The sequence below is a fragment of the Biomphalaria glabrata genome, chromosome 3, assembly GCF_947242115.1.
Source record: "Biomphalaria glabrata chromosome 3, xgBioGlab47.1, whole genome shotgun sequence".
Lineage (NCBI taxonomy): Eukaryota > Metazoa > Mollusca > Gastropoda > Planorbidae > Biomphalaria > Biomphalaria glabrata.
In genome coordinates, this window is record NC_074713.1 from 40,438,096 (window position 1) to 40,453,807 (window position 15,712).

A 15,712-nucleotide genomic window follows, 5' to 3' on the forward strand; every position below is an offset into this window, starting at 1 on the left:
CCTCCGAACGAGACAGCTGGAGGTCACTCACGAAGGCCACGGGATACACATTTGAAACCAAAAGAAAATCTGCTGCCGAGGACAAACGCAGACGGCGAAAAGAAAATCTAAATCGACCACCTGCGGACAATAGTCATGCTTGCCTTGCCTTGTTGTGGCAAAATATGTAGGTCACAGATGGGGCTGCGCAGCCACGGGAAATACTGCACTCTTCACTAATCTTCGGACTCGAAGACAAGCCTTATTATTATGGCTTTAGTAAGAATCATCAAGTGATGCAAAATCTCTACGTTATAGTGTAAAACGTGCACCTAGTAACAAAGTAAAATCGCGCATTTTTTTCTAAGAGACTTAAAAACATCGCGTTAGTATTCTAAAGTATTCTAGTATTCTATTGTGAGGCATCCCTGTTACTCCGACAACCTTTCAGCTTATTAAAAAAAAAAGATTGCCAAAAATATGTTCGTCCCCCATACGGAATAAGTGCCCTGCAAAGCGCGACTGTCGGATTATAAGAAGTTCATACCGTTTTGCAAGAATATCGCTGTTTGAATTGCGGTCTTTGGTGAAGTCGTTCAAGAAGTCTTAGTTGCTTTCTATAAAGTACTCATGTCTCAGATCCACATAGAGGGGTTGAGAGAATCACTTGTTGACACTGATTTTTGTAGACAGGCTGAGCGGTTTATTTCGCCACATTCTCGCTTGGAGGCGTCCAAAAGCACACCACGTAACCAGTTTTTCCACATTGACGTCATGTAGAAATTTCATTCATAAAACTAGCCAAAATTAATTTTTCGATAATGAGCCATTTTCAAACCGATATAACGGTCGACCTCGAGATTTCTCGATGTGGCCAATGAGTTGAGAATTTTTTTCTCACTATTATGCACATACCGTGAAATTTTAAAGAAAATCGTTAGAGCCGTTTTTGAAATAAAAAAAATATATGTATATATAAATGCACGCTTAAGAGTTAGGATGGCTAAACAATACCTACAATCCAATTTATTTAATAAAGTAGCCGATAATATAATATCACAGTTTAGAAATCAGCATTTTATAACTTTAAATGTTTAGACGAATCAGTGATGTTATTTACAGGAAAAAGAAAAACATTATCACCACGTTCACTTTATTGAGGCCAACTTGTTGTATTCTTTTCTCCATTCATCATTCATTGGTTTATCTCTAGAGGCTCCTCGTTCTGATTGGTACATTCGTTCTGTACTCGGTTGGCCTAGTTTTAGTTTGCATTGATTGAAGTTTGCGCCAATTTTAATTCTGTGATTTTTTTCCCCCACATTTTAAGTTGTTGATTATCGATATTAATTTATTTGTGTGTATGTGTGTGTTTTTTTTAATAATCAACTAAACACCAAAAAAAATGTGTGGTGGGGGATTTTTTCCTTTTTTTTTTTTTTGAAAGTTAGATATTAAAAACCAAAACAAAACTGATGGTGTTTCTTTTCTTGTGCATAAATGTATTATTAGTTTCTTAATGTAATGTCACAGTTTGAAACGCAGCATAGAAGTACAGATTCGCTATTAGTAGCCAAGCCTTATTATCTTAAATTAATTAATTTTTATTCATCAACATCTAAGTAAGTGACTTGATTAAACGAACTAAGTAATTAACGAATGAAACATCTGCCTTATAGCCAATGTGTAAGAGTTAATGCGTACAGATAATTTTTTTAAAAAAAATGTGTAAGCATAATAGTAATGCGAAATAATAATTGGGAAACAATTATGGCAATGGGTGAGCGCAGTGCAAACTCAGTTGCGACCTGCATATGTAAATAATAATGTCTAACTACAGATAAAATAAACAAATGTAACAGCTCGTTTGTTTGTGAACGTCAAAGCTAATTTTGAAATATGTGGAGGTTGTCCTGAAAAGGACAGTGTGTTGTTGGGGTGACTTGGGTGGGAGTGGTGTTGAATGACGATTTATGCCTTGCCACCTGGTGTCTTTTGAGACTTCTTGGGCAGAAGTACGGCTTGGATGTTGGGCAAGACACCACCCTGAGCGATGGTGACGCCAGACAGAAGTTTGTTCAACTCCTCGTCGTTTCTGATGGCCAGCTGGAGGTGACGGGGAATGATTCTTGTCTTCTTGTTGTCTCTGGCAGCGTTGCCAGCCAACTCGAGAACTTCGGCAGCCAAATACTCGAGCACTGCAGCCGAGGTAAACAGGGGCGCCGGCACCAACACGCTCAGCATAGTTCCCCTTTCAACAGACGATGGATACGACCGACTGGAAACTGAAGTCCAGCCCTGGATGAACGAGACTTGGACTTGTCTTTAACTTTGCCTCCTTTACCGCGTCCGGACATTTTCTTATTGTGTAGGTAGAGATGAAACAAGCGCACACAGAAATATGCGAGTGAGACATCAGCGCGCCGCTCGACCCATTTTATACGAAATCGAGCGGACTTTCGGTTAGTGAGAAAGCAGCGCTCCGATTGGTCCAACGCGCTCGTACTCTGTCGCGTACTCGCCCGATTTCCACGCCGTTTCGTATATAAAGCGACCGCTTCGTCAGTCCCACTCAGTTTAGTGTATCACGCACAGATCGAAAACCATGCCATGACTCTCCAACTAAAACAAACAGAAACTAAATAAAAAAATATTCATTATATGCTATTGGAAAAAATAACGCCATATCTAAATGTAACTATATGCATTGCTATGTTTTGCAATCATTGTACTTTAAAATGTAAATACTTAATTTGTACGCTTACTAATAAAATATGCACCTTTTTTTTTATTAAAAAAAAAAAAAAAAAAAAAAAAAAAGCCCAATAAAGAGGCCAATAGCCCAAAAAAGAGGCAATGCCCAAAAAAGAGGCAAAGAAAAGAGGCAAAGGCCCAAGGATTCCTAGGATGTAAACAGCTCGACAACTGAAGTCAAAAGCTAAAAAGCTGAGGTATCCTAAAAAAAAAAAAAAAAAAAAACCAGAAAAAGAACTCTTTCTCTGTACTCTACCTCAGATGACCAGGGGGAAGGCTCTGAAGTGAGAAGGGAAAGGGGGAGAACGGGAGAGGAAATGGAGGATTCGGAAGATATCCCCAGCTCTCCTGCACCTCTAGTAATTGATGAGGGGGAAGACCCTGACACACCGCCTAACACATGAGCTACTTTTAAATAGTAGGCACACACACGCACAGTGTCAGACACACACACAACGCAATAACCCACCAACACACAATCATGGCAGACATTACGCCTCTTTCACTTAACATTCGAAGTCTGAAAAATAAACAAAAATTCATAGTTCACTCAACTAAATCACGCAAACCGGACTTAATTTTCCTACAGGAATCCAATATCAATTCAATTTTCACAAAAACACACATGCACCTTAGTTACAAACAAACCCATTCAAATATATAATCATGGAAGACATCACGGTTTTGTCTCTCAACATTCACGGACTCACAAACAAACAAAAATATGTAGTTCACTTATCAAGAAAGTACAAACCAGACTTTATTTTTTTACAAGAGAGACAAATTTGGGTACAGAACACAAAGCACACACATACACAACAGATATGGGTTTTAAGGAAGGGTGTTTTAGTTATGGTAGCAGTTGCAGGGGGGTAGCCATTTTTCAGGTGTCAGATAGGTTTAAAATAGTCCACAGGTATAGTGACAATAAAGGGAGAGTAGTCATCATAAAAGTAGAAACAAGAAATGAAACATTTACACGCTAACATCTATGCACCAGCGAGAAAAACGGGAATTTTTTGAATATTTGAGTGAAAAACTACACGATACATACAGAGGGGATAGTTTAATTTTAGGAGGGGATTTTAATTACATCACGTCGACACTAGACAAGCAGTACACAACAACGGTGAATCTTCCTTCACAGATGTACACTACCATTAATAATTTCTTGAAAGACATTGAGAGTGAATTCCAATTACTTGATTCGTATAGGAGTGTAAATCCCACAGGTCAGGACACTACTTCGGTGAATAAAGCTTATCCCGTAACTTCCAGACTAGACAGAATTTACGTACCAACGGAGTACCATATAAGTAAGGTAGCTCATTTGGAAGAGTCTCTGGAATATTCAGACCATAAGGCAATAATAGTTACGATAAGTAAGGAAAGTAAAAAAAAGAAAAGGAAAACTAGTCATTGGAAATTTAATAATTCTCTTCTAGAAATACCTCTTTTTATAGAATTAATCTCAAACACATTCAAGTCTTGCTTACAGGATACAAACAATCCAAATTTTAACCTAACAACAACATGGTCACTGGTAAAAAATTCAATAAAACAACAATGTCAGGTCATATCAACACTAGTACAGACACGTAGAAAACAAGAACTAGAGAAACTGAAGCACACACTATTACACGCTGAAGACGAAATAGATAGAACTCAAGCCTCATTAAAGTTGGAAGAATTAAATAACTACATCTACAAAGGAGCAGAAGTTAGATGTAGGAACTACTTAAGTCAAGAAGGCCCAAACAAACTTTTCTTGTCGATTGAACAAAATGTTCAGTCTAGTAAATGCATAACAAGTGTTCTTGATAGACATGGCTCCAAAGTTGAAGACGAAGACAAAATTAAAGATGTCTTCATAAGTCATTTTACAAATATCTACCAGATGGAACCTATAAACAAGGAGGCTCAAGAATGTTTTCTAAAATATTGTAAACAGTTGAAGCAGACCGACGAAGAACTTTTGGGGACTCCATTTACTCTAGACGAACTCCAAACAGCACTAGACTCGACACAAAACAATAAATCTCCCGGACCGGACGGTCTGACATTTGAGTTCTATAAGACTTTTTTTCCTTTAATAAGCCCTCTACTACTGCGACTGTATAGTGACGCGTTTAAAACAGGACAACTTCCAAAAAATTTCAACGAGGCATATATTACACTATTAGCCAAAAAAACAACAGATAACAGTTCTCCAAGTGACTACAGGCCCATCTCACTACTCAATACAGACTATAAACTGCTGACAAAAATGATTTTTAAACGCCTTAAACCCTTCATTCCCCAACTCGTAGGACAAGACCAATACTGCACCCACCCCGACAGGAGTATTGATGGAATGACACATTTCATTCGAGATTTTATCATGTACAGTCATGAAAAAAACTCTAGCGTTTCCTTGTTATCTGTAGATCAAGAGAAAGCTTTTGATAGAGTCAGCCATAATTATCTCTTTAAAGTATTAGAAAAATGTAAAATCAGCTCTTTTTTAATAAAATTTATTAAACTAATTTACGCCAATGCTAACAGTAGACTAATAATCAACCATTCCTTAAGCCAATCCTTCCCAATTCAAAGATCTGTTAGACAGGGCTGTCCCTTATCCCCATTTTTATACATCCTTTGTCTAGAACCCTTTCTAGAATCTATTAGGTCTGACCCATCTATCAAAGGAACAAAAATCCCAGGACCCATCCCGGTAGTCAAAGTTAAGGCTTATGCCGACGACACAACATTTTTTCCCTCCTCTGAAAATGATATTAATAACATAGTTAAAAAGTTTACAATTTTTGGCCATGCCAGTGGTTCTAAAATTAATATAAATAAATCCTCAATAATGGGTGTAGGGAAGTGGACATTTAAGGAAAAATATTCTTTTAAACTTGTAAATAAAATCAAAATATGTGGTATAGAATACAATAGTAACCCTTTTTTCTTCTGTGAAGATCAGTGGAAAAATATTATTATTAAGGCATCCAATATAGTTAACATGTACAAGCACACAGGTTCTACTATTTTTGGTAGAGCCATCCTTATAAACAATTTGGTCATCCCAAAGATAGTCTATTTAGCCAATATTATAGAACCCCCTACAAAATACATATTTCAATTAAACAACATAATTAGAAGTTTCATCTTCAAAAACACTCTTAAAAACATCAAACATACTACAATCATTCAAAATAAAGAGGATGGGGGGATCAATTTACAAGACATCAAAACTAAAATATGTGCACTCAGATTAAAATTCATAGGTCAAGTAGTTAAGAATCCAAATGATTTCCCCCTTACAATATACTATTATGGTTTGAGATTAAGCAATTTAATTCCAATACAAAACAACACTCCACACTATTTTGGCACAAACTTACATCCCTTTTACAGATCCATCTCAAGAACTCTTTCTGGCAATGAACCTTTAATACACAATAAATATAAAGAAATATACACAACATTAAAAAAACAGTTACAAGAAAATTTAGCTATTAGGATTAAATGGGGAAAAGATTTAAATATAACAGATTTTAAAGACACTTTTACTAACCTTCATAACAAACACATTGCAACAAAAGCTAAGGAAATATCTTACAGACTTATCTTTGGGATGACTCCATTTTCAAAGAAAAAACCTGGTGTAAAATATTGTAAATTTTGTCAATCTGTTAATGGTGACAATGAAAAGCATTTATATCTAGAATGTTCTTTATTTAGTAATGTTAGAAATACTGTAAGAGATTTATTAGAAGGAAATTGTGAAACCAATGTGAATATTAATTTATCTATTCTCTTAAATAAGTTACCTAAAACTAAACACAAGATGATACATAATTTCAACTTAATAATTGTATCAGAATACAGAAACTTAGTATGAAACAGTAGACTCAAAGCTGTGTATCATAATGTCATTTTTAACCCTAATGATTTGGACACAATATATAGAAATATAGTTGATTTTAAAATTGAACACTATAAAGGCTAACCCCAAATGTAATTTTACATTGACCCATTGTATGTACATATGTTATATATTAAATTAAGGAATTTAATTTTTTTTTTTTTTTTTTTTTTTTTTTTTTTTTTTTTTTCAAGGAATTCTTTATTTTCTATCAATGAATTGGTAGATGCCATTTGTATCATAAATTATCAATTTATAAAGTCTGTTTAAACAATGAGGAAAATAAGGTTGAATGTATGGGTGTGTGTGTTTGTATGAGTAATACCTATTAAAAATTTGCATGTGTATGTATTTAATACATCATTTATTTGCTTTAAGATTATAATTACTAAAAATTACCTATAAACTATTTATTAATTTCTTATTTTTCAACAAGAAAGACAATTAGGACTGGAAGATGCAAGGTGGAAATTTCTTTTGGTCACATCCCTTTGACCAAATTAATAAATTTTCAGGACAACCCAAACAGAACAGGATTTCATGAAAATGGACCAAATGGACTACTAAATTGTTAAAAAAAATAAAACAGAAACAAAAAAAACAACACTATTACAATAAATAATAATAAAAATAAATTTAATCTCAAAATGAGGTACATGCCAAAATGAAATAATTTTTTAAGCTCTTCATACACATACTTACTTTGAGCTCTGTACTTTATTAGAAACCAAATTGCTTCATTATATGTACATTTTTGTAACTCTAGCAGACCCCAGAAAATTCATAAGGACAAAGGATGGAGGTCCTTTGTCTTAGGTTCTTAAGGAAAAATTGTTGCAAAAATAATATAAATAAAAATAAATGCTAATAACTCATAATTCTAAAAAAAAAATATATATATATAGTTTGGCAATACCTATTTTAAGGAACATTTTCAAAAATTTTTGTGAATGTTTTTTTTTCACCAATTTCTGGACATTTGCTGTCATCATTTTATGGACCGTTGCTGTCACCCTTTTCTGGACCTTTGCTGTAACCTTTTTCTGGACCTTTGCTGTCATCATTTTATTGGACCTCTGCTGTTATCATTTTCTGGACCCCTTGCTGTCACCATTTTATAGATCTTCGCTGCAGCCTACTCCGCGATCATACTGAAAATCCTGGAATATGACTTTGATAAAAATGCCTTTTTTTTATGAAATTTTCCTTGTGTTATTATTAATTTAGAATGATGTTTTGTGTGTTTTCTTTGAAAAAAAAAAAAAAAAAAAAAAAAAAGAAGCCCAATAAAGAGGCCAAGAGGCCGAAAAAGAGGCAACGCCCAAAAAAGAGGCAAAGAAAAGAGGCAAAAGCCCAAGGATTCCTAGGATGTACTAAGCTAGACAACTGAAGTCAAAAGCTAAAAAACTGAGGTTTCCTATAAAAAAAAAAAAAAAGAAAAAAAAAAAAAAAAAAAAAATGCCATGACTAAATTAATAATAGACGAGGGGGGAAGCCCCACATCCATACAGTAAATAAACAACAAAACAGGTTAATGAAAAACATTTTATAAAATGATCACAAACATTCATACACACCCACACTCATATACACACAACACATCATCACGTATTCATGGCAGACATTAAAATCTTAACTCTTAACATCCGTAGCTTAAATAATAAACATAAATACATAGTACATCTCGCTAGAAAATATAAACCGGATTTTATTTTCCTTCAAGAAACAAATACTTCTACCACATATCAAGCAAAACAAACTACAACACACTTGGGATTCATGGGAGGTTATTTTAGCTTAGGCAGAGACTATAAGGGGGTAGCCATCTTACAAACATCCGATAGATACAAAATCACACACACTCACAACGACAACAATGGGAGGGTAGTAATACTTAGAGTAGTTTCACAAGAACAGAAATACACACTAGTCAATATCTACGCACCCGCTCAGAGAGGGAGAGAAAAACGTGAGTTTTTCCAAAACCTCAATGACACACTACAAACCATAAACATAGGAGAACAACTAATAATAGGAGGGGATTTTAACTTTATAGAGGCACAGTTAGACAAACAATACACACACACACAATATCCACCCTCTCAGCCGGTAGCAGAAACACACAACTACATGGGAGAAATAGTAAACTATTTCCACCTGGTAGATGCTTATAGGAAATTAGAACCGAATGGCAAGGAAACTACATTAAGACACAGATCCTACCAGGTTGAAACCAGAATTGACCGTTTTTACGCACCCACGGACACCAACATACTTAGTGTGACACATTTAGGAGAAACCCTACATTACTCCGACCATAAAGCTGTACTTTTGGAACTTGGAAAAAAAATAATAAAAAGAAAAAAAACAAAAGAATCCCATTGGAAATTAAACAACAACCTTTTGGAAGACCCACTAATCCAAAGAGTAATAAACCAACTCCTGCTAGCAACAACACAAGACATAGAAAACGAATACAAATTAACCAAGACGTGGACAATAATTAAAAATTCCATCAAACAACAATTCAAAATTTTAGCAAGAATCAAACAAACAAAGAGGGTTAATGAAGAAAACAGAATAAAAAATCTGCTTACTCAAACGCAGGATGAAATTGAAAAAACAGACCTAACCACACAACTTGAAGAGTTATACAAACCATGGGCGTAGCCAGGGGGGGGTTCTTGGGGTTCAAACCCCCCCCCCCCCCGAAATGAAATCCCCCCCCCGCAGGGGGGGGGGGGCGTAATTAAGTGACTGATTTTTGCTTTCATTTTGTTTATTTTAGGTGAGATTTTAATACTAAATCATCACTTACCACAGCACAGCCGAGGCAGTTTTGAGTTAAAAACCCTCTACCAGGGGGTTTTGAGTTTAAATCCCCCTACCAGGGGGTTTTGAGATTTTAAAAACCCCTATCAGGGGGTTTTGAGATACAAATCCCTCTACCAGGGGGCTTTGAGTTTAAAACCCCCTACAGGGGGTTTTGAATTTTAAACCCCCTACCAGAGGTTTTTGCAGTTAAATCCCCCTCTTCTATAAAACAAAACACAAAAATGCAAACAACAATCCCCAAATTCCAACAGCACAGTTGAGGAAGATTTTGATTTTAAAACCCCATCCAAAATTTACGATAACCCCATCTTCAATATAAAAAAAGCAAATTACACACTCAATATTCTATGAGCGTAGCCAAAGGGGTTTTGAGTTTAACCCCCCTCCCCCTTCCAGTTGGGGTTTGAAGCTAAAAAGTACCTCTTCAATATAAAAAAAAAGCAAGTTACACACTATAAAATCTATGAGCGTAGCCAAAGGGGTTTTGAGTTTAAATCCCCCTCCTCCAGATGGCTTTTTCTTTAAAGTTTAAAACCCCTCCAGATGGTTTTGAGTTTAAAATTCCCCTACAGAGCGTTTAGAGTTGAAAACCTCTTTCTTCAATATTATTTTAAAGCAAACTACAAATTCTATGATCGTAGCTAAATGGGGTTTTGAATTAAAAACAAAACAAAAAAAAACCCAGAGATTTTTTAGTTTAAAACCCCTCAACAGATGATTTGACGAAAAAACTTTCCTCTTCGATATAAAATCTAAAGCGAAATACAGGCATGTAATTCCAAGAGCGTAGTCAAGAAAGGTTACAAATTTCTACCAGTGGCTTGGGCTCCATTAATTAAGTGTGAATAGTCTTCTGCCGAAATTGAAAATCATTAAATGTGTCTTAACAAAGATGGCTAAGACAGATTTTAGGAGTCAGTCATAGAGATCAGGTCTAAATCAAAGAAATCATATGCTGAACTGGGAGTCGAATCCTTAGTAATGTTGTGACAGAGCGTCCCATGAGGTTTTGCGGGACATGTTTTCCGAAAAAATGAATTACGCAAAATAAGAGTTGCGGAAACAGCTTGCCGGAAAATGCGCCGAACGGCGCGAGAGGGTCTAAGTCAGTAAGAATAGCACATTAGGTTTTTGAAATAAAACTTTTTAATAGCAAGATAATGCACTGTAGATACCTCAGAATATGCATTTTGTTGGCTTTCAATACCAGAAATAGTGCTCGGCGGCGGGGCTTCGCCCCGCGCTGGGGGAGCGCTGCGAACTCCCCCAGACCCCCTTGCTAGCAAGGGCGGGGAGTCTACAATAAACGTCTTCCGAAAGGGTCAGAATGTAATAAAGATTAATTATGTACACACACACATATATATATATATAATTTTTTTTCGCGGGGGGGGGGGGGTCGGGGGGGGTCGGGATCCCCCCCCAAACCCTCCCCGAAAAAAAATCCTGGCTACGCCCATGATACAAACACAAATATAGAGGAGCCGAAATCAGATGCAAAAACACCCAAATGTCAGAAGGGCCTAATAAATTATACTTGGCGCTAGAACAAAATACACAACAAAATAGAATAATAAACAACATAACAGACAAAGAAGGAAACAAAATACAGGAGAGTGACAAAATTATAGAAATTTTTACAAAACACTTCGTCAACATGTATAATGAAGAACAAACAGATACAGACGCACAAAACATACTTCTAAAACACTGTAAAACATTACCTCCATCAGAAAAACAAAAGACAAATAGACCCTTTACATTAGAGGAGCTGAGGGCTGCTTTAGACACAACACAAAATAACAAATCCCCTGGCCCAGACGGTTTGACATATGAATTCTATAAAACCTTTTTCTCCCAAATAGGACCCCTACTACTAAGACTATACAATGATATGTTAGAAACAGGACAGACGCCTGCAGACTTTAATCTTGCATACATCACACTATTACCAAAAAAAACTGAAAACAACACAACACCTAGTGACTTTAGACCCATTTCCCTTTTAAATGCTGACTATAAACTGCTGACCAAAATGATTTTTTTAAGAGTTAGGCCCCTTATACCCCACCTACTAGGACAAGACCAGTACTGTAGCAACCCGGAAAAAAATATAGACGAACTGAACCACTTTCTACGAGACATCATATATTACTGTAAAGACAAAGATTTCAAAGCAGCCCTCATGTCCATTGATCAAGAAAAAGCTTTCGACAGAATTGACCATGACTATTTATTCAAAATACTAGACAAGACTGACATAGACAAGACTTTGATAACATACATAAAGCTAGTCTACACCGATGCCACAAGTCAACTAATAATAAATCAAACACTAAGCACCAAGATTTCTATTAGAAGATCTGTTAGGCAAGGTTGTCCCCTATCCCCCTTTTTATACACCCTTTGCCTAGAACCCCTGTTAGAGAATATTAGGTTAGACAAAGAAATTTTAGGAATAAAAATCCCCGGTACAACCCCCGTAGTAAAAATTAAGGCTTATGCCGACGATACCACCCTTTTCCCCACCTCAGAAAAAGACATAGCTAAAATTATAGAGAAATTTACATTATTTGGGAGGGCGAGCGGGTCCAAAATAAACATTATTAAATCCTCAATTATGGGACTAGGTAGGTGGGAAATCCCCCCCAACATTCCCTTTAACCTTAAAATACAGAAAGAAATAAAAGTATGTGGCATCGTGTGGACTAGCAACCCAGCACACTATTGCCGTGAACAGTGGGCGGAGATTCTGGCCCACACAAAGAACGTGATTAGAATGTTTCAGTACATGGCGACAACCATATTTGGGAGAGCTATATTAATAAACAACTTGGTCATCCCGAAGATAATCTACTTAGCAAATATAGTAGAACCTCCTCCTAATTTCATAAACAACATCAATACCACTATCAGAAATTTTATTTTAAAAAACACAATAAGGAACATAAAACACACAACACTCATACAAGACAAAAAAGAAGGAGGGATAGGCTTACAAGACATTCACACAAAAATCAAAACGCTTAGAATAAAATTTGTAGGGAAAGTAGTAAGGTCTCCCAATAACTTCCCCTTAGTATTATATTATTTTGGACTTAGACTAAACAAATTACTCCCCATTCAAAACAACACACCCCATCATTTTGGTAACCATACACATCCATTCTATAGATCACTCACAAGACACCTACCCAGCAATGAAAACATAACACACCACGACTCAAAAACAATATACACTATACTCAGAGACAAGTTGAAAGAAAACCTAGAAGCTAGAATAAAGTGGGTCAGGGAGTTAGGGGTTAAACCAACCAACTGGACAGACACATTGACGCATTTACACAACAAATACATAACACCCAAAGCACGAGAAGTAGCCTACAGATTACTCTTCGGGATGACCCCAATAAAAGGAAGACTCTCAACTACAACAGGGTCCAAATATAACTGTGCAATTTGTAAAAAAGAAAACCAAAACCCAGAGAAACACTTATTTAGTGAATGTGAGCTGGTTGAGGAAGCAAAAAAAACTTTAGAAGATATTATTGACGCAAACAGTCAAACCTGTGCAAATGTAAATACTGCTATTTTCTTTAACAAAGTACCTAAAGCCATAAATAAAAAACTAAGAGACATCAATGTAATTATTTTATCAGAATATAGAAACCTTATCTGGAATACCTACTTACAAATTGTCTACCATAATAAACAATATTCAAAAGTATTATTATATCACATTTTTAAGAAAATTATTGAACGCAAAGTGAAACAATATAGCGCTACATAAAAATACCAAGATTGTCCATTAACTTAAAGAAAAGGGAATATATATATGAATATGTGTATGCGAGTGTGTATGCGTGTGTATAGATATATATCCTAAATGATCCTTTTTATATGTTTAAAGACCCTGTAACCATATCATTAAAAAAGCTAGTACTCCAAATAAAAAAAAAAACAGTGATCGCCCCTTAAAATTGACAAGAGTTAAGACAATTCAAGACAGTACACAATCACGAAGGCCACGCCTTGACCTTGTGACTGTAAAGACTTTAACCAAAGTTTTGATCTACAAAGACGAGCGAGTTAGGCAGGAGAAAACGAGAGATCTCATTCGATTAAAACAGAGAATCATATCATTAGGCCGTCTAGTCAAGGAACGGAAAAAACAATGAGGAACCAGGAGCGAACACGTGAAAACCCAAGAAAAGGGAAAGAAAAGAGTAACTCCAAGAAATCAAGAACAAGGGCAGACCTTTACGTTTTATGTAAACATTGTTTTTCTTCTGTTGTTACTGTATCGAGAATCAGGCATGACCACATGATATCTAAGCAAACAATTCTTTGTATAAATTTGTACTTTTTAGCAATTATGTCCATAGTGACTTCTTTACGAATATTGAAAAAATACCACCACTATCCGTATTGTGCATACCTGTGCAGTCTACATACAAATATATTATTTCTTACTACCTTGCAGACGTTTACAGTGTGTACATATATTATTTTACTTCTGTTTTTCTAATATTGAGCATCAACATAACTTCATATCTCAACAAGCTTCTAGATCAAATTGTTACTAAATTAGTATTTAGTTTCATTGTCAAAAGTTGTAAAAAAAAAAAAAAAAAAATTCTCCACTACCATTGTCAATATTGCGCATGCTTGTGCAGTCTACAGAGAAATAATATATTTAAGAGGGGAAGAGGAAAAATTTAAAAAGGGGGAAAAAAAAAAGAAGAAGGGGGAAAATATTCAAAAAAAAAAAGTATATATATATATATACATATATATAGAGATAAACAGATACATATAAAATAACTTTCAGAACGACTCTAATTGGTCCCAGCCACAGAGAAATTGTTTCTGAACAGAAACTCCCGATATACTGACTCTAGCAGACAGGATTTCCACCTTGATGATGAGGAAGTAGTTTTCCAAATCTCAAGGGAGGAAATCAAAAATTGTCTTTAAAAGGGAGACAACAAAAGAAACAATATAAAAGTTTAAATGCCTATGTTCGCATAAGTGTGTACACCATAGATGTGTATGCACGTTTGATAGAAGTTAATATAAAGAACTGGGGTAATGTAGCAAAGCACAAAGGAAACAACCATAAGCAATGTAGACAAAGTGGAATAAAAATGTGACTACGATGTTTAAAATGTTTTAATATCATTTAAGTTTCTACTTTCACTCTTTGATTGTTTCTATTTAATTACCTATTGTTGACATTTTCACCACATATATTTTAAGACCTTAAATTTCAAAAATATTCATTATATGCTATTGGAAAAAAAAACGCCATATACAAAGCAATTTAAAACATTAAAATATTATGACAACCTAAATGTAACTATATGCATTGCTATGTTTTGCAATCATTGTACTTTAAAATGTAACTACTTAATTTGTACGCTTACTAATAAAATATGCACCTTTTTTTTTAAAAAAAAAAATAAATAAAAAAAAAAAAAAAAAAAAAAAAAAAAAGAATTAAAAAAAAAAAAAAGAAAACCATGCCACCCAAAGTATCGTCAAAGGGAGCCAAGAAAGCCGGCAAGGCTAAAGCCGTACGCACCGGCGATAAGAAGAAGAAGAGGAGGAGAAAGGAAAGCTACAGCATCTACATTTACAAAGTGTTGAAACAAGTGCACCCTGACACTAGTATCTCCTCAAAGGCCATGTCAATCATGAACTCTTTTGTGAATGACATCTTTGAGCGCATCTCAGCCGAGGCTAGCCGTTTGGCTCACTACAACAAACGCAGCACCATCACATCTAGGGAGATTCAGACTGCCGTCCGTCTCCTACTTCCTGGTGAGCTGGCCAAGCACGCTGTCAGTGAGGGTACCAAGGCAGTCACCAAGTACACCACCAGCAAATAAAGCAGCCTCCCATCCACCCTTTTTTTTTCCCTCCCCACACAACGGCCCTTTTTAGGGCCTCCAATTACTTCACAATTATGCTTGAGTAATGCACAATCTAAATGAGACTAGTTTGTTGTATTCTTTCTGACTGGTTATTATGAATTATTGCATCAATAAAACAAGCGTGCAAAATATGTCCTTTATTGTAATAAATAGCGGGACGAATTACTTTTGTTAGTGATAGGAAAGAAAAATAATACTAGAGTAATACTAAACGTTTATAAATTGTACATACATGACAAAGGATAGAAGAACACAACACATAACATTACGCCAGTCATTCCTCTTCACGTTCACAATA

General features: G+C 35.4%; 1 protein-coding gene and 1 pseudogene across 1 annotated transcript; one reads left to right on the forward strand and one right to left on the reverse strand.

Moving 5' to 3' along the window:
* Nucleotides 1-1,874: 1,874 nt before the first annotated feature.
* Nucleotides 1,875-2,387, reverse strand: LOC129925211 (histone H2A-like; annotated as a pseudogene).
* A 12,612-nt stretch (nucleotides 2,388-14,999) lies between these two features.
* LOC129925353 (histone H2B, gonadal-like) lies at nucleotides 15,000-15,495 on the forward strand. The gene has a single exon (XM_056025056.1). The coding sequence runs from the start codon at nucleotides 15,001-15,003 to the stop codon at nucleotides 15,367-15,369; it is 369 nt and encodes a 122-aa protein (XP_055881031.1). The 5' UTR covers nucleotide 15,000; the 3' UTR covers nucleotides 15,370-15,495.
* The last annotated feature ends 217 nt before the right edge of the window (nucleotides 15,496-15,712 follow it).